Source organism: Hyaena hyaena, unplaced genomic scaffold (assembly GCF_003009895.1).
Source record: "Hyaena hyaena isolate Hyena2069 unplaced genomic scaffold, ASM300989v1 scaffold_4, whole genome shotgun sequence".
Taxonomy (NCBI): Eukaryota; Metazoa; Chordata; class Mammalia; order Carnivora; family Hyaenidae; genus Hyaena; species Hyaena hyaena.
Window position 1 is genome coordinate 5,710,870 of NW_024080636.1, and position 26,634 is coordinate 5,737,503.

The window sequence follows — 26,634 nt, forward strand, 5'->3', positions numbered from 1 at the left end:
TATTTCAGAGTCTGTATCTCCCTCTCTCTCTGACCCTCCCCTGCTCACACTGTCTATCTCTCTCTCTCTCTCTCTCTCTCTCCTAGAAATAAATAAAAAATATTAAAAAAAAAAAAAAAAGAAGAGTGAGAATAACCAGGTGGACTTCATTTTGGTGACAGAGTTTATCGAGCCAATATATCCAAATATCCCCACTGTATCGTGTAATCATTGCAGGGACTATTAAAGAGATATTTTACTTGGTTTTTGCTTTTGAAGTCGTTGAAATCTGTCACGTATTTTTTTTTAATGTTTATTTTTGAGAGAGACAGAGGGTGAGCAGGGAGACACAGAGGGAGACACAGAATCTGAAGCAGCTCCAGGCTCCGAGCTGTCAGCACAGAGCCTGACGCGGGGCTCGAACCCACGAACCGTGAGATCGTGACCTGAGCCGGAGTCGGACGCTCAACCGACAGAGCCCCCCAGGCGCCCCCAAATCTGTCATGCGTGTCACACGTACGACATAATGCGGTTTGCATGCACCATGGTTCCAGGGCTCCTGGCCAGCAGTGACCCTGGAGCCCTCATTCCTCCTGGGAACCAATGACACATCTCCCGGTCACATCTCCCCCTGGGCCCGGTTGGCAGTGCCAGGCAAGGTGCCCGGCGCACGGTGGTTGCGCAGGACCTAGAGGTCAGCCGTCCTCTCCAAGGATCCTGCCGGTGGCTGATTTGAAAGCCTCGAGACCCTCCTGTGTCAGACGCTCAGAGGTAAGTCCAGGACAGAGGACTGTCCAGGAGCCAACGGCCTTTGCTGAGCCCCCGCCGCAGAGCAGGCTGCCAGCCCCAGGCAGCACATGAGGCAGGATTAGGGGCGGCCCCTATGCCTGGTCATGTCTGAGCCACACCTGATGGGCACGATTCAGTGTTTCATAGCAGCTGGGGGCGGGGGTGGGGGTGGGGTGGGGGCTGGAGCGCACGCAGCCACAGCCCCCGTGCCCGCGGGTCCCCAGGGGGCGGGGCGGCGGCTGGAGGGAGCCAGGGCTCGACAGAAGTCCCTCTCCTGCTCAGAGCCTTCGTGCCTCCTGTGGGGCCCTTGGGTCCACTGCGCCCCAGCCCCGCCCCCCTCCTCCAGCCTCAGGCCTCCCCACCCTCTGGTTCACCCTCCTGGCGTCCCTGGAAAATACCATCCCCTTTGTGGCCACTGCGCTTTGGCACTTGCTGTTCCCTCCGCCTGGAGCCGCCTTCCCCGTGCTCACCCCAGGCTGCCCGGGGTCACTCTGATTCTCTCTTGGGCCTCAGCTTACACGTCACCCTGTGCGGGGAGCCCTTGCCAACAAGCCTGACTCCATCACGGTGCCGGTCCGTGAGAGGCGGCCCTGAGCGAGGAAGGGCGCCTAGGCTCTAACACGCATCCCTGGAATACAAGGCTCTCCGCCCCCACTATCAGGTGTACCCCCCCACCCCCTGCGCCCCCTCCCCAAGCTCATTGCCAGGTAACACAAGAGACGGGGCAGGAGAGGCCCGGCCACGAGCATCGCTTGATAACTGGGGAAACAGGCCTGGAGTGGGCGTGGGTTGCCGGAGGGCGGGGGCCACCAGACATGAGGTGACCCCGTGTGTGGGTCCTGACTCCCTGGAGGGAGCAGAGCAACGAGCCCCTGGAGGGTCCCAGGGCGAGACCAGTGCAGCAACATCAGAAGAAAGCTCTACCTAGCACAGAGTAGTGAGCTCCTCATCCCTGGAGGCATACAAGCAACTGCACCAAGTGCCAGGAAACGGGACGGGACGTTGGCATGGGGGTTCCTTTGCCTGCGAGGGGTTTCCCTTCAGCTCTCAAGATTTAGGCATGGCCCAAGGTCACAGGCAAGGCCTGAAGGGGGCCGTCCCACCCACCCCGGCCATTCCCCATCTTGGGGCCAATCATTAATTGGCACCGCTTGAGTGACTGCTCCCACGAGCGCCCCCGGCTGCCTGCCAACTCATGGCCCGTCTCCCGTCTCGTGCCCGGGGCAGCCGCATGCCTCTGACACGGGCTGGCTTTGCCACTCGGCTCGCTTCCTGCTCGGGACTCCCAGCGGCCGAGCCTGGGAGGAGAAGGTGCCGGCTCAGACCACCTGCAGCGCCCACGGGACTCCCGCAGCGGGGGCCCTCCTGGCTGAACTGGGCGCTAGGCCTTCACAAGGGGCAGCCTGGAGCCAGGGAGGGCTGAGAGGGCCTTCTCCAGGGAAATCAGATGCAAGCAGAGCGGCGGGGAAGGGCCTTCCAGGACCACAGGCAGTGGGGCAGAGTCCCAGAGGAAAGGGTTGGAAGTCAGCCAGGCTGAGGCTCTGGCTTCTAGAAGGGATGAAGAGAGGTGAGGGCGATGTATGACAGGGGCCACTCAGACTCCAAGCTAAGGAGTTAATTTTACCCTGGGGCAATGGGGACCTATGACAGGTTTCAGAGGAAGGGAGTGACATGGGATGACCAGGGCTGGAGGGGAGGCAGGAGGAGGCGCTGCCGGCTGCCGGGGGGCGGGGGGGGCAGTGAGGCAGGCCCCACAGCGGCCGTGGGGCAGGGCGGACGGATGGATGGGGCAATGACACCATGCTTCTGCCGAGACAACAGGTGCCCAGGTCAGGCGGAAGGCCGAGGACGGAAGATCGAAGCAACAACATGCGGAGGCGTCAAGCCCGTGCCCAGGGGAGAAGCGACGGGGGCAGGCTCAGGACTCAGCAGGCAGCCGGAGGAAGAGCTGCGTGAGTCGGGGCCCCAGCACACAAGAGGGCATCCAACGGGCACCCAAAGATCATTAATGGCCGGGGAGGGGCGCGGGAGGGAGAAAGTGAGGGATGGGGACATCGGGTGTGGACAGCTCTCAAAACGCTGCCCTCTGAAATGCTTGTGGAAGTGACAGGCGGGCCCCCTGGGCTCCCTCGAGGCCTGTTCCCAAGGGGAGCTCGGGGCGTGACAGCAGACCCCCCACCCCCGCGTCAGCCCCTCCTCGGCCGTAGCTGACCCGCCCTGCGGGCCGAGCTACAAGCCCTCCCAGGCTCCCGTTGGGCCCAGGGCTAGTGTCCGAGAACAGCTATGAGCCGTTGGCCATGATCCAGGAGCCACGTGACGGTCAGTAAAGGTCACCTGGGTGGGCACTGACGGCGTCCACTGCGAGGGGGCCTGGGTCATGGGCCGGGGCCAGCGCCACCCCCCGTGGCCTTTTTATGGGCATTTACAGTGGATCAGCAGTGAACCCCCCTGCCTGGCACCGGACCCCGAGAGAAGGCCACGTCCCCCTCGCTGCCTGTGTCTGGGGTTCCAGGTGACGTCCGAGCCCCAGGCCCGTCTCCTCTGCCCGGCTCTCTGCCCAGTGGAGAGGCGAGGATTCACACACAGGGTGGCGACGGGGCACCCGGATCTGAACCCAGCTCTGCCTCCTGCAGATCGTGTGGCTGCGGGCAACCCCACAGCTCAGCTGCGCAGGGAGCGGGTGCTCACAGCTGCCTGGGAGCCCCGAGTCTCGGGGGCTGGGGGGCCGAGAGGCAAGCAGGCACCTGGCACAATGCAGGCAGCGCTGCCGACGCCCTCCCGACTGCAGCCCCGCCCTCCCCAGCGGGCCAGGAGCTGCACTTGGGTGGTGGGGCCCCCGGGAGGGGGTGGTGCCACCCTCCAGCCTGTGCCAGGTGCCACCCACAGGCTGCTCACCACAAAGGGGCCCTGGGGGCTTTCCCCCGCGCCACCCCCAGCCCTACACCGGGTGCTCCAAGCCCTGCGGAGCTTGGCTCTGGCCCGGCTCCCGGCAGCTGTGGCTCCTTGGCCCACTGGGGTCGGAAGGACGCGCGGCGCCTGCAGGCCAGGGTCTGAAATCACAGGGCGCCCTGCGTGCCTGGCACCGCGCCCCCCAAGTTATCGCTCCCCCATCTGACCCTCCTGGAAGCCAGGTTGCATCACCTCCGCACCCTTGTCCGTTCGACAGCAGTTTATGGAGCACCAGCTAGATGCGGGCCTGGAGGGGCAGGAGAGACCCAGGGCACCGAGGTCCCGAGCGCCATGCCCAGGGTCCCACAGCTGGATTCCAATCTAGGCCGGGCTCTGCAAGTCCCACTTTTCCCTTTAAGCCCCTCCCTGGGCCTCAGTCTCCTCCCCTGTAAAATGGGCACCACAGAGCCTCCCTCAGGGCTTTGAGGACACAGAGCCAGAGCATGTGGGACTGGCCTCAGATGTGGGGGCCCACCCGCTTCCCCAGCCCGGCTCCACCTGCACACCCCCGCCCCCTCCAGCCTGTCGGACTCGGTGCTCCCACACATGCACGACAGCATCCCACGCGTCCCTCTCCCTCTGCCTGGCATTCCTTCCGCACAAATGGCACCACTCACCTCAGCCCCCGGCCCAAACGCCGTGCAGGAAGCACTACTGTCGTCCCATTTCCAGATGCAGAGCCGAGGCAGGGGTGTGCCTGGACCCACAGCGGCCGAGCGGGGCACGCCTCTACCTGCTGGCACCGCCCGCCACCTGCCGCCGGCTCGCAGCCTCGTGGCAACGACGCCCTCCCGCCCCATGGCCTGGCGAGAGGCCCCTCACCCACTCACACTGTCCGGTCTCCCTGGGGTCCCAGGTCCCTGCCCCCCACCCCCGGGCCAGGCTCCGAGCAGGGCACAGAGAGAGCTGCTAGAGCAGACACCGTCGGCCTCGCCTGGCCTCGGGGCGCGGGGTGGCCTGGCCCCTGTAGCACTGCTGGGGGTCCCCGCAAGCCCGGAGGCGCCCTTACCTACTCGGAGCTCCTGCCCGAAGACCGTCTTCTCGCCCAGGGCGGAGCAGTTCCAGCGTCCGAAGCGGAACTGGTACTGGCACTCGTTGATGCCCATCTGCGCCCCCTCCCCAATCACGATGATGGCATCAGGCCGGCTCTGGCAGATGGCACGCTGCCGCGGGGCCAAGCCAGGGATCTTGTTGCAGATGATGTTGGCTCCCAGGGCCACGACGGACGACAGGGCTCTGCGGAGGGGGGAGGACACGGGAGGTGAGTGGCTGCGCGGGGCCCCTCGCCCTCTGCCTGCCGCCCTGCCTCCCTCAGTCCCGCCGCTCAGCTGGGGGGTTCCAGGCGCCCGCCGTGTGCCACGCTCTGCCCACCGGGTAACGGAACACAGATCCCTGCCCTAGAAAAGCCGTTTCCTGCTGACCAAAAGGCGTGATCTTCGCTTGAAAAGGAGCTCACGCCCATGCCTTCTCCGCCTCAGAAGCCCAAGAACCAGGGTCATAAATCCAGGGACCAACGCACCCAGAATGTAAGAACCACAGCCCCCCAGGCCTCTGAACCAGACACACAGACGCTTCGGGTCAGACAGCTTCATGCCCTGGGTTTGATGGCCATCAGCTCCGAGCCGTCCACAGGCACCCCAACTCCTGACCATTAGACTTCCCCATTCCTCGTAGGTCCTGGGCTCCCTCTGGGGTTCCTGGGCCAGGCAGCTGCTGAGTCGCCTGGCCCTGCCAGGAGCCAAACCCATAGGCCCCTGACTCCATTTACAGCCCATCTATAATCTTGGGGAGGCACTCCGCCTCTCTGAGCCTCAGTATTCACATCCATGAAACGGGAGCATAAAACATCTATTCCTCCCACGCCACCACCACATGGGCTCAGACCACACAACCTCAGGGATCCATGGGGACAGCTGCTATTACTTGTTATCCCCGCATTTCTGGACAACAGTGGATTCATGGGAAGGACCAGGAGCTGATGGGAATTGAGCCCCTATTGTGTGCTGCATTGGGTGGGATGCTTTATTGCAACATTGTATCCTCCGAGTGGTCCCCTGAGGGTGCTGTGTAATTAATCCGACACCCTCCAGGAACTGAGGACAGAGAGGAGGGCACTTGCCAAGCTCACCCCCTCCTCACTTAAGGTGTTACTGGCGTGTTTTAGGAGGTGACATCCACATCACATAACGTTACCTAGTTTACAGCGTGCAGTCAGTTCAGCAGCAGTGAGTCATGCGGCCGCCACCTCCACCGTGTTCCCAGATGTTCTCACCGCCCCCAAAAAGAAACCCCATTCCCTGCGGCAGACACTCCCTCTTCTCTTCTCCCAGGTGCTGAACCCACTAATCTGCTTTGGGTGCCTATGGATGTGCATATTCTAGACTTTTCATACCCATGGAATCCCACTGGGTGACCTTTCGTGGCGGGTTCCTTTCACTTAGCATCATGTTTCCCAGCTTCGAGCCACTTCCAGCATGTGTCAGTGCCTTTTCGTGGCTGAATCATATTCCATCGCCCGGAGGGACCACCTTCCACGTCCCCACGCGCCAGGTGGCGGGCACGGGTCCCTGCCACGTCCCGGCCACTGTGAGCAGCACCACCACGAACATGGGCGTGTTCGCTCCTGTCTGAGTCCCCGTCCTCTCTTCTCTGGGGCACAGCCTTAGGATGGGAATCGCTGGGTCATGTGGTAGTTTGTTTAGCCTTCTGAGGAGCCCCTGAAATGTTTTCCACAGAAAACCCGTTATTGGGTTTTGAGCGCCCGGAGGAGGAGGGCGGGCGAGCTGGAAGGAGGTGGGGGTGGTCTTGGCAGGCCTCTGGGCACCGGCCAAGTCTCAGAGTGGCATCCGGCTTCCAGACAGCGGACCAGGCCTACTTAGGGAGGGGCCGAGTGCGGAGCTGAGGGAGACCCCCAGGGGCCCCCACGACCCGATGTCCCTGGCCTCGGCCCCCTAGCGCACGGAGATCCCCCCTCCTGCCCTCTAGCTGCCAGCCCCTTTCTTGAGAGAAACGAGTCGGTGGTTTTCCAGGGCAGCCAGGCACCCACAGCTGGCAGCCAGGCACCCACAGCTGGCTGGGAAAGTCCCCGTGTGGCCTGAGCCCGCAGCACGTGCCGCAGCCGGAGCACCCGGTGACACTCAATCCCCACGGCCCGCCCGCCCCACTCGCTAATCTGGCCAAGACCCCCCTGGGTCTCCCACGGGCACAATGGGCAGAAATGCCCGAGGCTGGCATGGCGGAAGAGCATCTGGGCGGGTTGGGCTGGGAGTGGGCTGGAATCCGGGGAATTCAGCCCAAAGTAATTGTAGATGCTCAGAAAACCGACCCGGGGAAATGAGATGGATGGGAACCAGCCTCCAGGCCTCGGGCAGGAGCCCGCTTTGGATCCCAGATGCCGAAAGCACGCTCCCCAGTCCCAAAGTCTCCCAGCAGACTCCAGGCTGCAAAGCCCACTGCCTGGGGTAGGCACCCTGCTGGGGTAGGAGCGGACAGGGGTGGGGGGAGCCCCGTGGGCTGAGGGTGGGGTCTGACCACGTCACTCCCCTGCTCAAAGACCAACCGTAGCCCCCCAGGCCCCTTGGTGTAGAATCAGAGGCCTCTTTGGATCCGGCCTCCGACCACCCCGCTACCCCTGCCTGTGCTGGTCTCTGCCTGGGGCGCCGTGTGTGCTCCCCTTTCCTGTCTGGCCAACTCTGCTAGCCTCGTGCCCAAGTGCAAGTCTCCGGAGCTCAAACCCCTCAGGCCGCAGGCACCGAGGAAGCAGGCAGTGGGCATTTGTGTCTCGAGTAACCACCTCCTCAGTGGGCTCACAGTGGCCGTTTCCACATCCAGCTTCCCCAGCAGACCACAGCAGAGCCAGGTCAGAGCGAAATCTGGGGTTTAGTGGGCAGCGACCCCCCCCCCCCCACCGCCGGCTGTCTTAGAGTGTTTGCGGAATGACAGAAGGAATGAACCAATGATTACATCTAAAATCTAAAAGAGCCCCCGCAGGGGCACCTGGGGAGCTCAGTTGGTTAAGCAGCCGACTTCAGTTCAGGTCATGATCTCACAGTTTGTGAGTTCGAGCCCCGCATGGGGCTCTATGCTGACAGCTCAGAGCCTGGAGCTGCTTCAGATTCCGCATCTGCCTCTCTCTCTGCTCCTGCCCCACTCACGCTCTGTCTCTCTCTCAAAAATAATAAACATTTAAAATTTTTTAAAATTAAAAATAAGAAAATAAAAGAGCCCCCATATCTTAATAACAAAAAGGCAATCCGATTTCAAAAGGCTCAAAGGGCTTAAAGAGCTATTTCTCCAGAGAGCCATAAATAGCCAAGGAGCACAGGAAGAGATTCTAACTCTCACTCATCAGGGACACGCAGACCCGAAGTGGGCCAGGGGCCGCCTCCCGTCGCAACAACAGAAAATAGCAAGTGTCGGCAGGATGTGGGGAGCGTGGAATGGGCGTGCGATGCTGAAGGGCGTGTAGAATGGGGCAGCCGGGGTGGATGGCTGTCGGGAACTTCTTCCCGAGTGCCACAGGACCCCACAATTCCTCTCCTGGGTACTTGCCCCAAAGGCCTGAAGACAGGTGTCCAGACAAAACCTCGTGTACGAGTGTTCAGGGCAGCGCTGTTCACAAGGGGCGGAAGGAGGGGACAACCCAGATGTCCCCTGACGGCTGAATGGATGAGCAGAATGTGGCCTTTCTATACAACAGAATACTGTTTGGCCATGGAGAGGAAAGATCACCGACCAAGGTGAATCCACAGAAACAGACAGTAGGACGGGTGGCTGCCTGCAGCTGCAGGGAGGGGGCCGGGGAGGGCCTGCCTGCTTGAGAGGCGCGATGACAAAGTTTGTGACCTGATAGAGGTGATGGTCACACAGCACCATGAATGTACTAAAACGCCTCTGAGTTACAGAGGCGTTTATTTTATTAATTTATTTAAAAAATTTTTAAGTATATTTATTTATTTCGAGGGAGAAAGAGAGTGTGAGCAGGGGAGGGCAGAGGGAGACGGAGCGAGAGAGAATCCCAAGCAGGCTCCGCACTGCCAGCACAGAGCCCGACTCGGGGCTCGAACCCATGAACAGTGACCTCATGATCCGAGCCGAGATTAAGGTCAGATGCTCAACCGACGGAGCCACCCAGGCACCCCTATGCTATGTGTGTTTTGAACACGGTTTTTTAAGAACTCTACCTTTACACAGGTCTTCTGCACCCTGGGACAGGTAAGATAGGTAGAAGGGGACAAAGGGCGCCTTGTCCGGCTGATACCCGCCTGTACACTCCCCAGGACGTGCGGGGCCGACGGGACGGGGACACAGAGCCTCTGGCCACCCCCCAGCAGCCAGCACACGGGAGGAAGGTGAAGCAAAGGCATCAGGCTATTTTGTGCCAGGAGCATAAATGATCAGATACGGTTGCTGATTCAGAAATCATTTCAAGATCATCTCCCCTGGAATGTGGGGTTTTTCCACTAACAGGAGGAAATACACTTATTCTGAGCACTGACCTTGGACAAAACAGGCCTCTGCTGGGTCTCCGTGCTCCCCTCTGCATCCCTGTGGCACAGGTGTGCAGACCGCGGCTCAGAGAGGCTGGGGGCGTGCCTGAGGCTGCACAGCCGGCCTCAAAGCCCCGTCTCTGCCTCCAGAACTCAGGGGAGGGTCCGGAGCCCCTCACACAGCAGGTGCAGCACACGTGCCAGTGGGCGGCTAGAGCAGGTGCCTGCGCCCGCTCCTTGGTCTGGACACACAGCTTCACGCCCTTCTCTTGCTCAGAATCCTCCAAGGTCCCTCATTGGTCATTGCAGATTTACGGACAGCTTCCGTTGCTGGCACTGGAGGTCTCGGCCACGCCGTCCCCTCCCCCGCACTACGGCCCACGTGTTCACAACGGGTCGGCCCACCGCCCTCCCTGAGAAAGCCTGGTGCTGTCACACCCCCAGCCTCAGCCATGCTTCCTGCATCTGGGGGCGGGGGGGGGCTGCAGGTGTGGCCCATCAGCCCTCATCGGGAAACCGCCAGAGTGGAGAGCGGCAAAAATACATGATAACTAAAAATTGGTGATCTGGAGGAGAGGGGAAGGGGGGAAAGGAAGGGGGGAGGAGGGGGAGGGGAGGAGGGGAGAAGGGGGGAGGAGGGAGGGAAGGACAGGGGGGAGCACAGGCAGCGTGGGATGAGGGCGTGCTGTGAGCTCTCGCAAGCCGCCTCAGGATGGACCAGGCTCTCGCCCCCGAGCAGCAGGACCCCTGCTCTGGGCGGCTCCCAGCCCCCAGCTGCCCACCCAGGTGCCCAGGAGGGCCGGCAGCACAGGAGTGGCCCTGAGCACAGAGAAGCCGGGCGGCCGCTGGCGCCAGTCGGGGGCCTCGGGCCAAAGGCAGGACCCAGGAGGACTGTGCAGGGCTGCAAGTCCGGGTGGGCGCACCTCCCTGCGGGCCCCGGCTCCGGGCTCCACCAGGGGTCCCCAGGGGCCCTAGGGGGCTCTTCCTCCCTGCCAGGGGTCCCCGGGGGGTCGGGCTGCCTCTAGGACGAGGGGACACCAGAGGGCGAGGAGCGAGGTGACCACTGCCAGGTAACAGGTGGTGCAGACCTGGCCAAGAGGGTGGGACACTTGCTGTGGCCTTAGCCAGGTCACCGGCGGGCAGCCGGCGGGGCAGAGGTCAGGACGGGAGCACCGGTGCCGGCCAGCTTGCTTGGAACCCTGGCTCTGACTCCTCGTAGGTAAGTTTCCTAACTTTTCTGTGCCTCAATTTGCACATCTGTGAAGTGGGAGTACTCATAGTACTAATAGCCCTGATATGTCAGAGGAGGAAGACGTGATTCTGGCCTGTGATGAGCGGTGGTCAAGCCTGGCCCTTATTAAGCCTCACTGGGGACCCACTACTGAGCCCCATCCATCAAGCCCCCAGGATCCATCCCTTGTGGGGATCAGGCACCAGCTGTGTTGATCGGGAGGCCCGACACCTGAACCAGCAATGCTGAAGCCAGCGGACGTCCACACCCCCCACTGCACCTGCCACGACTGGGTCCATTCGTGGATCGGCCCTCCCCTCTGACGCAGCAGATTCGGTCCAGAATCTGCACACCCAGGCGCTCCCGGTCACCGCAGGACGTGCACGGGTGTGTGCAGCACAAACGGGGACCCACACCCACGTGTCCATCACCAGCAGAATGACGAAGTTTGGCAAGGGCAGACGGGGGGAGGCTCTCGCAATGACAAAGGGCAAAGAGCTTACACGTGACGACATGGGTGACTGTCCCCCACTGCTGAGTGAGAGCCAGACGGGAGAGGTGCCCAGGCCAAGCAAGACGCACCTTCAACATAGAGGCCAGAAGATTCACCCTTGGCTGGGGGAGGGGGAAGGCGGTGGACTGGGAGGGGCCTCCGGGAGCCTGCTGGGTTCCAGACTGTTCCCTATCCCAAGCTGAGAAATGGATTCCGTGAGCACCCACTCATGTAAAAATGCCTCAAGCTGTCCACTCGAGATTTCTGTACTTTATGTAAGTTGTATCTCAACAAGAAAGTAAAAGATTGCAATACAAACTTCACAGGGCTGCAAAATCACAACGAAAACTCCAAGTCTTCTTACAAGAATTAAAATAAAGAAAATATACTTGAGAAATATGATACGGCGGAGTCTGGGGTGGCTCAGTTGGTTAAGTGTCCGACTTTGGCTCAGGTCATCATCTCACGGTTCATGGGTTCAAGCCCCAGGTCAGGCTCTGTGCTGACAGCTGGGAGCCTGGAGACTGTTTCGGATTCTGTGTCTCCCTCCCTCTCTGACCCTCCCCTGCTCATGCTGTCTCTCTCTCTCAGAAATAAATAAAAAACATTAAAAAAAAAAAAAGAAAATACACTTGAGAAATACAATACGGGGGCGTCTGGGGTGCCTCAGTTGGTTAAGCATCCAACTCTTGGTTTCGCTCAGATCTTGATCTCACTGTGAGTTCGAGCCCTGTGTGGGACTCAGCTGACAGCACGGAGCCTGCTTGCGATCCTCTCTCCGCCCCTCCCCCACCTTCATTTAATGTACAATGTGAACATTAAATATCATCCCCTTATGCTGTACGTCCCCGACCTTGAGGGTTGCTAGGCCCCCCACAAAGCAGGAGTTTGTGGAGGCCCTGCCTGCGGCCTGGGCCAGCCACCCGGCTGCCGGCAGAGCAGGGCTGGGCCAGAGCACAGCCCAAGTCCAGGCTCTTAGAGGCCCCAGGACCAGGAAGCATTCCCAGCCTGGATCCCCGGAGAGCTGCCTCCCTGCCCAGGCACCCACTCTGCACCCCTTCCCCGACTCCACCCCTAGACATTGCCAGCCTGACCTCCACTGGGCGCCCCTGTGAACCTCCTCCTCCCAAAAAGAAGCAAGCTGCTTCAGTGGCTCCGGGAGGGGGGCAGTGGGGAGGGGCACAGGAGACCCTGGGGGCTGGGCAGTAGCAGAGCCGCTGCATAAACGGGGCTGTGCCAGGCGGGGCCCTCCCTCCCGCTCTCGCCTGCACCTGGCCCAGTGCTCACCAGCCCTGTGCCCAGAGGAGCCTCGGCCACCAGTGGGCCCAGGTCCTGCCAGGCGGCCTCCCAGTGCTGCCCAGTCCAGCTAAGACCCCATGTAGGTCTAGCCCCGCTCCAGCCAAGGCCCTGTCTGGGGGGGGGGGGGGCGCTCCTTGGGGGCAGCCTCCGTCTTCCAGCTTCCTCGGGTAACAACATCCGGGGCACCTCACAGTCAGGGAGCCTGAGGCCCAGAGAGGAGTCAAATGGAGGAGTCATCCTGGCCAGACAAACACCTGCTGAGTAGCTCAGGGAGCGGGGGAGGGAGCAGGGGTTGGGACCCACTCTTCCTGCCCCCAGACTGGTCAGCGCCTCATCATCACCCCTGTCCCTGACCCTCCCAGACAGTTGGGGGATGGTCACCTGTCTACCTGGAGAGTCTTCTCCCCCCCGCCACCAGTCCCTAGGGGCCAGGAAATTACATTTGGGGTCAACCAGCACTGGGGGGCCTTCACCAAGGGGTGACCTGAAGGAGGACCCCAACACGGACCAGGGCTGAGGCGCGCACTCTCCCCGGGCCCCGACGACAGGGCCCTTGTCTCCTGCCCGCTGTCCAGGCACGGCCGGCCCCCTGGGTCGTCATGCAGCGAGGGAATGAGCGAAGGGCATCGTGAATGAGAGGAACGCGTGCCTGGAATCTTTCGCACCCGCTCAGGGTCCCCAGCTCGTGCGGAGAGCAAGGCAGGGGGCTGGGGCAGCCCTGCACACCCCGGTTTTCCCTTAGGCGGCGACGGGCTGATTAAAAATTACCTTTTACTTCCACCTTACGTAGGATTGAGAAAATGTCAGCCTCCCATATGACATCAGGCGGTGGGAGGCGGGCAGAGTGGGGCCTGGGCCTGTGGGGATGCGGCCACCCCAAAGTGGCCCTCAGAAGGGCTTTGAACCTGGCATTACCAGCGGCGGGACAAGCTCTGCCTTTTCTCTTTAAAGGGCCAGAGAGAGGGGCGCCCGGGGGCTCAGTGGGTTAAGCGTCTAACTCTTGGTTTCGGCTCAGGTCATGATCTCATGGTTCATGAGTTCGAGCCCCGGGTCAGACTCCACACTGACAGTGGGGAGTCTGCTTGGGATTCTCTCTCTCTCTCCCGTACTCTCGCTCTCTCAAAACAAACCAACGACAAAAAGCCAGGGAGAAGTGTCACTGCGAGTCCAGGACCACATGGCAGATTAGCCCCTCTGATCCCGAGGAGGCCTCGATCTGTGCACAGGGCCCTAAAACTATGGCTGCCAACATGGCCTGTGTCCTGAGGAGGCCCCAGGACCCAGCACCTCCACCTCAGTATCCTGTTTCTCTTCCAGATTCCCCAGCAACCGACCCCACAAACCACAGCCCAGGCTACAGATGCCCCAGGAGAGGGGAGCCGGCCGCACGACAGCAGGGACCCCGCGCCAGGCTGCCCCGGGCTCATCCCCCGCACCCTCTCTCTGGACTGGGCACCAGCTGTCTGGCGGCCCACCCCCACCCCAGGCTTTTCTGGGCCGGAGGAGCCCTGCCCCGAACCAACCACAGAATCCTGGGAGCATTCCCTAGGCTAGGACCAGGGCAGCACGGCCTGGGGGAGACGCAGTGTCCAAGGGCTTCCCAGAACTCAGACCTCATGACTGAGCATGCTGGACCTCAACCCAGACTCACCGCCCCCCCCACAAGCCGCAGGAACCGGAGAGGAGACATCTCCCCTCCCCGCCCCCCCACCCCCGCTCAGGTGGTATGCACCACGTTTAGGAAGGTCGGCGGTGGTAAGAAAGGGTTTCCCCGTGGACAGCCCACCCTGCACCCTCTGCCCTCTAGGGCCACCCACCTCCCTGCCCAACACAGCAGAACGGCGGCCTGAGTCTGAGCCAGGCCTCGGGGCTTGACCCCCACAGGCTTTTCCTAAAGCTATTCGGGGTAGGGCTGGTCCAGGCCACCAGCTGTGAGCTCCCAAGCACAGGGATCCCCAAACACAGCCCAGCACCCACCCCAGCCATGAGCCGGCCTTGACCGTGAGCCCCCACTCCACCCCAGCTCCTGGGAGGTGGGGACAAGGCTGGCCGGGCCCAGGCCACATCCCTGGTCTCCCTCTGGGGCCCCGGCCCCGGCCCCGGCCCCAGCCGCCCAGCTGCCCGAGCTCCCGCAGCCCACGCTCCTGGCCCGGGGCGCTTTATAATTCTTCCTTCTCGGGCATCCTCCGGCAAAATATTTGAAGAATGTTCTAATTATCTGCGACCAGCCAGGGAGGCAGGCCTGGGTCCACTTGTCCAGGAAGTAACTTGGCAAATACCTGGGAAGATGGCAGCCAGCCCCCACGCCCACCTAGGCTTGCGTCCCCACCAGCTTCTCCCTCAGGTGGGCAGGGGACGGCCGGGCACTTCCCAGCCACATGTGGGCCGGAAGAGGCTCTTCTCCAGCCCTGGAGCCCAGCAGTCCCACGGGGCGCAGCCGGCGGCCTCAGCGCTCCCACACGTCAAATGGGGATGAGTGCCTTCCAGTTCTGGGGTCACTGTGCAGACCAGGCGCCCCTCCAAGCCACCATCACAGCGCCAGAGCCCGGCACCAGCAGGGTCCCCGCAGCCTTCCCCTGTGGGGCGGGGCGGGACAGACGGGAACGGCGGGCGCCGATCTGGACCCAGCTCGTGTAAAGGGCTGGCGGTGTCCAGCCGGCCTGACCTTACATGTGCTCGTCTCCTTCCCTGTTGGGGCTCTGGGCCCAGTTCGGCGGGGAGCACGGAGCTCGGGGACATTCCCGGACCTCAGGAAGGCCGCCCTAAGGCTGTTCTGAGCCTCAGTTTTCTCATCTGAAAATAGGGACTCTCCGCCCTGTTTTGGCAAAGGGCTTCTCCCCCTACTGGCCTGGGTGGGAAGAACTTAGAAGCGGGGAGGCTGCAGGGGAGGGACAGGCCTTCCTGAGTGGCACCCCCACCCTGCCCCACCTCGTCCCCACTGCGGCCTTTACAGATGAGGAGCCTGGGGCCCTGAGAGACCACCCAGAAGGGAGCTTCATGGGCGATGGGCAGGGGGGTGGCCCAGAGAGAGGGCCGGACGCAGGAGGGGGCCCAGCTGGGAAAGAAAGCCATCCCCTTGCTGCCCTGCCCAGGCCTCAGTTTCCCAGCTGCGAGTATAGTGAGGGAGCGAAGTGACAGTCTGGGTACCTGTGGCTGTATCCTAAAGAGGGTTCTCTGGGCTTGGGGTCCCGTGTTGGAGGCCTGCTCGGTGGCCGACTCTCACTGGCCTCAGTCTGCCCATCTGTCCACTGGGTAGAATGGCCCCTGCTCGCAGGTGGGGTCCTGCAGACCGGCTCCCTCCGCCGTGGGTCCTGCCCGCTGCAATCTTTCCAGCCCGCTGCCCGGCTCAGCTCAGTGCCCACAGTGTTCCCGGGGAAGAGAGCAGAGCGTCCGCCGGCTCCCTCGCGCCCCCGGCGGGCGCTTGCCCGCCCGCCCTCCCCACATAGCTGGCATTCCTGGCCTGGCATTCTGGGACCCCACCCTGGAGAGAAACCTGGCATCCCGGGAGAAAGCAGGCGGTGGACGGGGGTCTCGGGCAGGGCTGAGGCTGCCAGAGGAGGGCCAGCACAGCCCCGGGGTCTGCCTCTCCCCTGCCAGGTTCAGGGAGCTTGGGGAGGAAGGGGCACGGGGTCCGGAGGGTCCATCCAGCCCCCATACCTGCTAGGTCAGTGAAATCAGCACGTCACCCACTCACTGTGACCCCCAAACCCCACGTCATTGACCCCACTGGCCTCAGACACTTCCAGATCTTTGTTGGTCATGCAGGGCCCGTCGTGCCACTTTGGGGTTCAGGTCACACTGACCGGCAGGGCTCGAGGCACCCAGGCCCTTCCAGCAGCCAGGCAGGATGCCAGGTCCAGCTTGGTGCCTCTTCCTCCAAGAAGCCTGCCGGTGATCTCCCCTCTGTCCTCCCTCCCCACTGGGTCACATCTACGCCAGCCTCCTGAGGAGGCTGCCGGGGGCTGACATTCAGCAATACCTGTCTAGGCAGGCCACGGACACACTGCCTGCTCTCTTTGCTCTCCTCTGGACCTCCCCAGGCCTTGACCCTGACCTTTGTCCTCATTTCCCATGGTACAGATGGGGACACCGACCCCAGGGCAGTGGAAACCACATGGTGAGCTGAGGCCCCAGCAGGGATGAGACCCCGAGCCCCGGCCTTGGCCAAGGCCCTAAAGCCCTGGACCTGTCAGACACTGGGGCACCCAGCAGGCCTGAGTGACCAGGGTGTCAGCTTAAAACCTCAGGATGGGTGGCCAGGCAAGGGGGACAGGTGGGAGGGAGCTGGCAGGGAGTGCGGCCCACGGCCAGGCTGGGAGTCGGGCGCCTGCCGGGGCGGCCAGCACCTCGGCCTTCGTGGCTACTGTGGACGTGGTCTGAGCGGCGGGTTCGGGGCCCGATGAGAAGTCTCCTCTGTGCAGACCGCAGGGCAGGGCTGAGCGCCTGGTCCGGGGGCCACGCCTCCAGCCAGCAGAAGGGCCCCCTTCCAGGACTGGATGACCGTGGCGGGGGGCTGCCCGGGCCACCCAGTGCCACAGAGCCGAGTCTGAGCCCAGCCCCCAATGGGCTCTCCCCGGCTCCACGGCCCTGCTGTCTGCTCTCGCCAAAGCCGGGGGCCCTCTGGGCCAGAACGCCCTGGACACAGCTCACTCACCACCCACCTCACTGTTTGAGCATCCCACTGCTCCCCCTGAGAATTCCTGGGCCACCAGGGCCACCCCGGGCCGACTACCTCCGCTCGGATGCCTCATGGGACAGGGTGCTCACCCCCGCCCCGGAGCAGCACACTCCAGCCCTCATCAGCCTCACACCTCCAGCCCACCTCCCCAGGGCTCAGCAACTCCCCCACCACCACCCCCGCCTTAAGCAAGGGTCCTGGAGTCCTGAGCTCCACCCCTCCCTTCCGCTGCCAGCCTCCACCTCTGCCCGAGGCCATACAGACACCTGGTGGGGATTTGGTAACAGGGCCAAATCAGAGCAGGACCCGCCTGTGGCCTTTCTCCCCACTGCTGCCCTCTTCCCGCCTCCCCTCTTCTTCCCCCCGCACCACCTCCTGCAGGAATTTCCACCTCTGAAGGAGGGCAGCACCAGGGAGCCAGGGGTCGCTCTGGGCTCACACTCAGACTCGCTGGCAAACTTGGGCTCTCCCCACCTCTCTGGCAGGGGCTGAAAGACAACGCGGTGGCCGAGGTCCCATGGGGGAGCCCTCTGCTCCCGCAGATGCTGGACAGCAAAGAAGACTTCCCCAGCGAGTGGAATCATCACTTGGAGCTGCCCGAAGGGAAATAAAGGAACGGTTGGGGTGGGGTGCCGGGGGAGGGGTTTCACCCCCCAGGAGCCACAGCCGGGAGCAGAGCCGGACCACGCAGCCAGCGGGGCAGGATCTGACACAGATGACACGTTGGGGCCTTGGTGCAGCTCTCAGCCCTCAGCCCAGCACCCCTTCCCAGACGCTGACCAACAGCCGTCTCTGCCTGTGTCCTCGGGGCCCCCACGCCCTGTGTGACGGGCAGAGCCTGCGTGCCCTGAGCTGCTGGGGACAGAGTGAGCCACCAGAGCCAGGCTGCTGACTCCCCGTCCTGTGCTCTCGTGACACTAGCCCACCTGCCACCCCCCGCGCATCCTCCCCGAGCACCTCCCCTGGCTGCGGGCACCCTAGCCTATCTCACGAGCCTGGCCAGTGCCAGCGGGGGGGGGAAGGGGGGGGCGATGACTCTGCCGGGGGTGGGGGGAGCTGGGAAGGGGGCTTGGCCCCCCGGGAACATGGGGGTGGCAGGTGACAGAAGTGGCTCCTCCTGAAAGGAGGCGTGTCGGCAGCACCTGGAAATTCCCCACGTTCCCCGCCAGCGATGCAGTCACCCTGGGAAGGCCTGAGTCAGGGACCCAGGAAGTCCTCCAGCCCCCCCAGCCCACCCCTTCCCCCACGCCCACCCACAAGCGCTGGGGGCCAGCACACCCGGGGCCCGGAGGCCTCTGTCATCCACGGGGCAAGAGAACCCTGACCCGGCCAATGGGTCTCGCGGGGCCATAGACACAGGAGCAGACAGCTGACCTTTCACGGTGTTTGCTGGACACTGACTTAGCACTGAGTGCTGTGCGGGGTGCTGGGTGCTGGGTGCTGGGGGGAGGGCAGGGAGCCATGGCCAACCTGCAACTGCAATCACCCACACTCCGCCCCCAACTCACCCCGTAGGTCCTTCCTCAGGGAACCTTGTCCCCTCTCCTCTGCCCCACCTGCATCGGATGTGGCAGGGGGTGGGGGGCAGGACCGGCCCCCTCCCAACTTTCCCGGCTCGGTCCCCCCATACCCACAGTCCCTCCTGAGCTCAGGATGAAACCGCTCACCCCTGCCCTGCTTAAAACCTTCCTTCCCGGGGCTCCCCACGCCCGGGGCTGCCCCCACCCCCCAGCACTGTGACCTCACTCCACTCTACTGGGCCACTGCCCGCCCCCCATCCCCCCTGCCCACCCCATAGTTATCCATCCCCTGGCCAGTCTCCCCAGAACATACTTTAGGGCCACGGCCTCCCCTATCCACCCTCGTCGCTGCAGACAGGTTGGCGGCTCCTGCTGTGTAGGGCACCGCAGGGCTTTGCGTAAGTGACAGGGAAGGAAGAGAGCTCCCCAATTACACCTGCTTACACGGCCTGCCCTGTTCACCTGGCCCAGAGGCTGCTGGGGCTGCTGCTGTTGGGAAGAGCAGGTTCAGAGTGGCAGCCAGGGCTGGAGAGAGAGAAGGGGAGGGGAGGGGCCCTGAGGCATCCGGACCCATCACCCGCACAGACAAGTCAAGGCAGGAAAGGGCAGCGGTGCCCCTAAGGTCGCCTGAAATACATGGCACCTATACACGTGCTGGCCCGGCGGAGGTCATGAGCGGCCGGCAGGGAGCACCTTCTCTCTCTGCGCAAGCCAGCCTGAGACCCCCCTGGGTTAGCAGCCGGAGCAGAAATCAGGGGCTCTTCGTTCCCTCACCTCCCACCCCCCACCCCCCAGGGAAAGCTGTCCCTCTGGCTCCAAATCTGAACGTGTGGAGGTGGGGGCGGGGGAAGAAATGGGGGGCGGACAGAGACAGAGAGAGAGCCCTCGCTCAGAGCCTCAAGATGCCTGCTCACTAGACGATTCTCACCAGCTGGATTCGTTGGTCTGTCTTCCCACACGAGGTTACAGACAGTGCGTGAGACGGAACCAGCAGCGGGGCTCTCAGGCCTGGGTTCGAACACGGGCTCAGCCCGTTGGGCATGACCTAGGGAGTTACTCAGCGCTCTGACCCTCATACTCTCCACTTCACTGCGTCCCAAGTGAGCGGCCACCCCGAACCAGCTTGCACCTGCTCGTCCCGTGACAGAAGGGCCTCTCCACGAAGACCGGAATCTTCCAGAAGTAGAATGCAGAGCCCTGGGCCCCCAGTCAGGGGTCTGCCGGGCGGGTGGCTCCTCCTAAAGGAGGTTTTCCTCCAGTCGCCTAAGTCTCAGCTCTGGACCCCTTGGCATGGTGGCCTCTGCACCCTAGCAGCACCAACACCTGCTTCGTGGGGGGGACGGGGCCAGACACCCCCCCACCCTTGTCCCAAGGCTCCTTCCCTCAGGGGTCCTGCATTCCCAGCTCCCGCTCAGAGAGCATCTCCAGAGGAGGGCGGACACGGGGGTGAAAAGCCCCAGAGGCCCACGGGTGCTTTCAGGATGGGGCCCCCAGGAGATGACAGCGCCTGGGGAGCTGCCGGCCAGTGAGGGTGGTCGTGCTCCCGTCCTGCTCCGGGTCTGCGGGCTGCACCCTTCTAGGGCATTCCACTCACGTCCTCAGACCGAGCGTTTCGAGGCAGTGCCAGTGCTCTGGCGTGACCTTTCCGGGGCCTCCGCACCCTCATGTGGGCCAGCCCCAGGGCCGCCTTGCACACACAGCCTGTGCGTGTCGGCCCCTTTCCAGGCAGGGCCCTTGCCCAGCATCCCTGGCCCTCACTCCTACACCTGCTTGTATGCCTCTGGCGCTGGGGAGCTCACCACCCCCTGCCAACCGCAGGCTGACCCAGGCCTGGGGCTCCCCACTCGGAGGGCGAGGACACCCCGCATCGAGGGCAGGCCGGGCAGGGGCCCAGGCGAGCTGAGCGGCTCTGGGATGGAGACAGGGAAGATGGAGAAAGGGAGGAAGGAGCGCACCTGTGCCCACCCCCACCCTGCTAGCCGGCCCGGGGGTGGGGGAGCAGCCCCGCGCGGGGAAGGAGGACAAACGGCCGTTTTGTCCTTGGCCAGCGGGCGGCCCGCACCACACAATGACCCTTTCATCGGGCTGAGGGAGCCCTGGGCCGAGGTTTCATCTGACAAGAGAGGGCTCCCGGCCTCCTGTCCCTTGCCGGAGGAGCTGGGGGCGGGGGTGCTGAGCCCTATCCGAGCCGGACCCGCACCAGGGAAAATGGAGGCTCCGAGGCAGCTGTCTGAGGCCCCTCCGCCTGCCCCAGGGCGTGAGAGTCCCCACGAGGGGCCCCATTCCCGGCGCCCCCAAGCCAGAGCTGACCCAGGGTCTGGGTCTCCACAGTCAAGACCCCCCTTGCCACCACCCTCAGACTCCGCCCAGCCTAGTCTGATGACAGAGCCTTGGGCCAGGCCCCCAGGAGGGGTCCGGGCTCCCCACGGGCTCAGCGCCCTGGCCCCCTGCCCCCCAAGGCAGGCGCGAGGCTCCAGGGGACGTGGTAGGAGTGAAGGGCAGGGGCAGGGCGTGAGGTTTGCCAGCCTGTGGCCAGTGTCCCTAGAGGAGCCAAAACAATGCCTCAAACATGACCTCCTTCGTGATGGTCTGCTCCCCGATGAGCACCTTTCACCTGGAGGATGAGACCCAGGGATGCCGGGACGCCTTGCTCTGCTGGAGAATTTCTGCTCACGCGGTGGCAGAGCCATTTCAGGGGCGAGGCGGGGACTATTACCCCCGCTCCTGTGTGGCCTCCACAGGGCCTCCCTGCTGGGCCCCACACCCCGTCTGCCCATCTCGGCAAGGGTCCGGGAGGCACTCTCTCAGGAGGACCCCTGGGCGAGTGCATTCTTCCTTCCTCTGGAAGTCCCTCTGGCTTCCCGTCTAGGCAGCTCCTCCAGTCCTTCAAAACCTAATCTAGGCATTGCCTCCTCCAGGAAGCCCTCTGAGACCCCCTAGAGAATTCAACACTCTCCCCTGCACAAACACGGCCACCAGACCTTCCTCTGCATCATGGGGCGGCCAGCCTCCCTGCTCCTCATGGCTGAGGAGGACCCCATCTCTGGAGCACTTACTGTACACCCGGCAGCCACGTCCCTGCATCGGCTTGCTGGACCCTCACAGCCACGCTCAGGCGCTTGAGTCCCAGTGGCCCCGACAGCACTAAGACACAGCTGAGGTTACAGAATGCACAGCGGGCGGAGGAGGAGGAGCAGGGAGGGGGCCCCACGATCAGGGAGGACTCCAGAGGAACGAGATGAGAAAATGAGCCACTCTCCTGCGGGCCCCCACGTGACTCCAGGGCGCTCCGGGACCTGGAGGAAGGTCATGAGGACCCGCCTTCCCCTCCCGGCCCTCCGTCTGCCCCCCACACACACAGGGTCAGATGGGGTCATCTCCAGAGCCTACCCTCCCCCCTCTGGTTAGCGGTTGATGAGCTGCTAGGCTCAGGGAGCACTTGGGATTGGAGAAGCTTCATCTCTCCAGCCCACGCCAGAGGTCCCTTGGAGGTTCTCAGTGCTAACCCCCTGCGTGGACATCCTTCGAATCCCAGAGGCTTGCGGGCCCAGCGGCAGCCTCCAGGGAGGAAGTCATCCCTCCAGTGAGTGACCGATGAGGAGACTGTGGCCCAGAGAAGCTCACAGACCTGCTCGAGGCCACACAGCCGAGCTCTTCTTCCCAAACGTGGACAGACGCAGCCTGCAGGCTGGGAACCGCTCCTCCCAAGGGGAAGCCCGTCTACACTAAGCCAGGCGGCTCCAGATCTGCTGCCACACAGGCTCCGATGCCAGGGGAGGGGGCCTGATTCAGCAGTGCCCGCCCCCCCCCAGGGTCCTGCCCACAGGGTTTCTGGGGCTGCGGTTGGCACCACGAATAAAGCCACAGCGGCAGAGCCGGGAAGAGGCCCAGCCTCGGCAGGGCAGTGGTCAGCGCCCCCCACCTCCCCACAGCCAGGTGGTCGGTGAGTAACCGCCCCGTCACCCGTGACTCACTCAGCTCCCCAGAGCGGGCGGTCACCGTGAGAGGCTCGTACCGGAAGACCTGCGGGCCTCACTGCAGCCAGCCTCCACATCTGGGAGAGGAGGCCAAGGCCGGAAGGGACCTGCCCAGGACAGCGGGCCAGCCCGGTCCTGGCACAAGGCCCCCTCACCAGCTGATGAGCACCGCGGGCCCCCACCTGCCCTCCCCGGGGCCCTCACTGACCCCCCACTGGCCCTGGACGCTTCTGTTCTGACAAGAGCTGCGCAGAGAGGGGTAAGGCTGGCCAGAGCCGCCCCACTCCGCCCGCCAAGCTCAGTGTCGGGCGGGAGGGCTCAGGGCCCTTCCAGGCCAGCACACCCGTCTGACCCAATCAGTGGCAGGGGCCCAGGCATGCATCTGGGACTCGCTAGGCACGGACCACAGCCCAAGACAGGGAGCCGGGAGAGCAGCCCAGATGAAAAGGGCAGGATCAACTGTCCACCAGTGTCTGTGATCCCAGCAGTGGGATGCCTTCTGGAAAGTTCTCTGGAGCAGAAAGAAGCCTCCGCCCAGGGCCCCTCCTGCCCCTGGCATCCTCAGATCCCACGGGGCGACCGGCCTAAGTATCCCTGCAGCACCGAAGTGGGCTTACTGCTGACCCGAGCTCTTCTCTAAGGGCGTTTGCGGGGACCACCTCGCCTGCATTCAGGCACCCACGTAGCCACCCACGGGGGTGTTTTCACTGCTTTGCCATTTTTGCCCGCAGGGGCTCCCTCCCACCCAGCCAGCCCTGCGCCCACCCGTACAGGACAGGGCGGGGGCAGGGTGGAAAGCCCAGATACCAGGGCCTCTGCCTCGTGCTCCTGGGAACAGCTTCCTTGGTCTCTGCTCAGGGAAAGCCTGGCATCAGCACTTTCTCCCCCTTCTCCCCACCCAGGGGGGACTGAAGGTCCCGCCGGGCTGGTGCTGGGGCAGGGGGTGCTGAAGGCAGGGTCCAGGTGCAGGCAGGGGGGAGAGTCTGCTTTGCTGGACCCCAGCACTGGCCCAGGAACGTCTGGAAAACTGTCGCCTTTGGAGGAATTTCCCCCAACAAAGCTGGCGGTGAGCATGCAGGGAATGAGCCTGTGCGGGCATAGATGGACTCACTGCAGGCCCGGATTGGGAGCGCCAAGCCCAGAGGGAAGTCCGGGGTCCGCGCACACACGCTGGCCACCACCTGCCCGGGCCCCTCGCTGCTGCTGCCTCGCTCTCATTCCCTCGGGCTCCAGACCCCCTTGCCCACCTCCTCCTCTCAGATTCCTACGCCAGCCCCCCTCCCTCCCAGGAATCCTGGCCCCGGACACCTCCCTATGAATCCCCAACCTCAGCCAGCTGGTTCCAGAAACGACTTCTTAAAGCATCACACGCTGCCGATTCTCTGGTTTAAGACTGAGATGTGCAGTTTTCAGGGGAGGGGGAGGCTTCCCAACCTCTGACCTCTGAGAACTGAAGGCTGGGGTTCCAAAGCTCCCCTGGCTGATCCATTCCCCAGGAGGGATGCCAGAAACCAGGATTCTCCAGCGCGCCACCTTCCTAGCCTGGCTCCTCAACGGTCAGGAGGTCCCCATCCGGCCCCTTGCCCTGCCTGGGGCGGCCAACCCCCCCCCCCCTCAGGCGATGCCTCTGCAGCCGGGCTGCCCGCCGGGCCTGGAGCACTCTCTGCGCCTGGACCTTGTAATTATGTCCCACAGCCCGGGAAACCGCGGGCCTCACAGCATCTGGCTGCGGTTGCGAACTTTTGTTTCAAGATGCGCGACTATTTATAGAAGGAAAACTGGTAGGATAGTAATTTCCTAGGGAGATGGAGGAGACATTGGCTGCGCGTCTATTAACAGGGGGCGGGGGCGCGGCGATTTATTAGGACCGCGGCCGCGGGAGGCGGGGGCGGCGCGGGGAGCGGGGAGCCGCGCCGGCCCCCTCCGGCCGCGTTAGGCGACCCCGGACGTGGCCCGCGTGTAAAGGAGGGGGAGGAGGAGGGGAGCAGAGGAGGGGAGGGAGAGCTAGCTCTGAGGTTTAATCAGTAGCATCCAGCTTAAATTCCCCCAAACGGCGGTTCCATAAATCAAACTTCTTTTTAAATCGGAGGCCAGAGCATATGCGTCCCATTAGGAATCGGGCGAAGCCGCTGCTGCGCTGACGCGCCCCCTCGGCTCCCGGGCCCGGCGGGGCCCTGCCTGGAGCTTCCCGGAGCCCGGTGGGCGCTGCCGGCCCCGACGCACACGCGCGCCCACGCTCCGCGCGCTGCCTTGGCCTGGACACCGGGGCGCACCCCGGCCACCCGCGCGCGCGCTACGCGCCCCCCTCGCCCCAGGTGAGGAGCCACCCGCTGCTGGGTCTGGCGGCTCAGCGCGGCGGGAAGGCGTGAGAAGCCGCAGTCCCCACCGAGGACCGCCCGGGCGCTGTCCGGTGCGGCGCAGCATGCACGTGTGCCCCTGTGGGTACGCGGGGGAGCGGGTGTGTGCGTGCGGCCCTCTCGAGTGCGACACGGCCGTGCGGGCCTCGTGGGCTTATAAAGGAAAGGGGAATCCCGCTGGTCCGGGACTCGAGTGGGACGCGCAGGGAATCCCCGCGCCGCCGCGCGCGCTTCGGCCCTCGCGCTCCGTGCGCGCAGTTCGGTCCGCTCCGGCAGCGGGGCCTCTCGCGGGCCACGCTCTCTCTGACCCCAGAGCCGTAATTTCTCACTGCTGCGGCAGCCCCCCCTCCCCCCAAGCCCTCCACCTTGGCGGCTCAGGCCGAAGAGGCGACCCAAAGTCCCTGGGCTACCGAGCGCGTTGGGCACCCGGTGCCCCGCCCAGGGACTCCACCGCGGAGCTTCCTGCCGGTCCGGCTCCTGCGCTGGAGGCCCAAGGCAGGGCTCTCCCCACCCGCCCCCCGCGTGCGCCCCGCGGCACTCACAGGTAGCTGCCGCTCGACAGGATGAGAAAGATCTGCGGGCAGTACACAGAGAGGAGCGCGCCGCGCGGAGACAGCAGGAGCATGGTGGGCCGGCGCTCCTGGGAGGGCTGGGCGGCCCCGCGGGCAGCGAGCCTGGGCCAGCTGAGGCCGGGGTCTCCGCGGCCCTCCCCGAGGTGGGGCGGCGACGCCAGGCGCTAGGGACCCGGGCGCGCGGGCCCCGGCGCAGTATTCGTCCGTGCCCCGCCGCCAGGGCCGAGCATCGCGTTGGAGCTGGGGCTGGGACAGCGGCGGGCACTGGGGCTGAGTGCGCGACCGGGGCACCGGCAGTGGGTAGCGGGTGCGCCTCGGCGGCTGTCTAGCCCTCCGTCCGTCGATCGGTCGGAACCGGCTCTGTCGCTCGCTCTGGCTCAAGTCTCCAAGTCTCTCGAGGCGCGCAGCTGCCATTGGACGGGCCGCCCCTACATCCGCCTCCTCTGCGGGCGGGTTTTTTAAAGGGGAGGCTGACCGGAGCGTGCGACAGGAGCCGCCCCCAGGGCTTGCCCAAACTGCCTAGGCCCGTACCACACCCCCCACCTCCCCGCCCCACTTCCGCGAACCACGCAGCTCGGGCCGGCTCTGGAAGGTGCACCTGGGTGGGGGCACCTGCGGGGTAACCGCGCGGGGGCGTGCGCTCCTCTCGGGGGGCTGTGCTCGGGGATCTGTTCTCGTGTTCGCATGCATGTGCCTGCATGTGCCTGTGTGTGCCCGCGGGAGCGTGGGCGCGTCTCAGGGCGCAGGTGTGTGCGCACAGATGCGCTGTGCGTGCCGTCCCTCTGCCCGCGCGCGCCCCTGGGTTTGGTTAGACCGGCGGAGAGTCGCACACCCTCACGCTGGCCAGCCAGGCCCAGCCAGGCAGGGCTCACCTGTGCACATGCGCATTGGTGTCTCTGTAGGGTCCTGCCTCGGCGCCTCTTGGGAGAGGCCGATAGTGAGAAGGGCCATTCATTGGCGCACAGAGGCCCCCACTCTGGCTTCCCCGTCTCACTTCTTTCACTCCCTTTTGAAGGGTTGGTTGGAATGAGCTTAGGGAGGAGCAGATCCGCAAAGACACACTTTCCAAACGAGCCTCCTTCTTCCAGCGATTTTGTTTAAGGCCAGAAACTCATCTCCTGTTTTGAGGTTTTGAGTCCCACCTCCTATTGTCTGCCAAACCTGGCTCTATATGAATGATCTTCTAGATGCAGTGTAGACCCCCATCACCTGGGGCGAAGGCACAAGGCAGGGGTGAGGACGAGAAAAGAGGGGTCTGTGCGATGTGGCCAGGGGCTGGGGTGGGGGGTGTTACCAGCTTC

At 63.9% G+C, this 26,634-nt stretch overlaps 1 protein-coding gene across 2 annotated transcripts in view; it reads right to left on the bottom strand.

Moving 5' to 3' along the window:
- WNT7B (Wnt family member 7B) overlaps nucleotides 1-26,634 on the bottom strand; it is a 50,622-nt gene that overhangs the window by 20,559 nt on the left and 3,429 nt on the right. Inside the window, exons 1-3 of one of the 2 annotated variants that reach the window (XM_039237405.1) lie at nucleotides 18,416-18,465; nucleotides 17,382-17,500; nucleotides 4,727-4,953 (exon numbers count right to left, since the gene is read on the bottom strand). In XM_039237405.1, the coding sequence (XP_039093336.1) occupies nucleotides 4,727-4,953; nucleotides 17,382-17,491 (337 nt within the window). In that variant the 5' untranslated portion in view covers nucleotides 17,492-17,500; nucleotides 18,416-18,465. Of the gene's footprint in view, nucleotides 1-4,726; nucleotides 4,954-17,381; nucleotides 17,501-18,415; nucleotides 18,466-26,634 lie in introns of those variants that run through there. The other variant, XM_039237408.1, reaches the window with a different exon arrangement.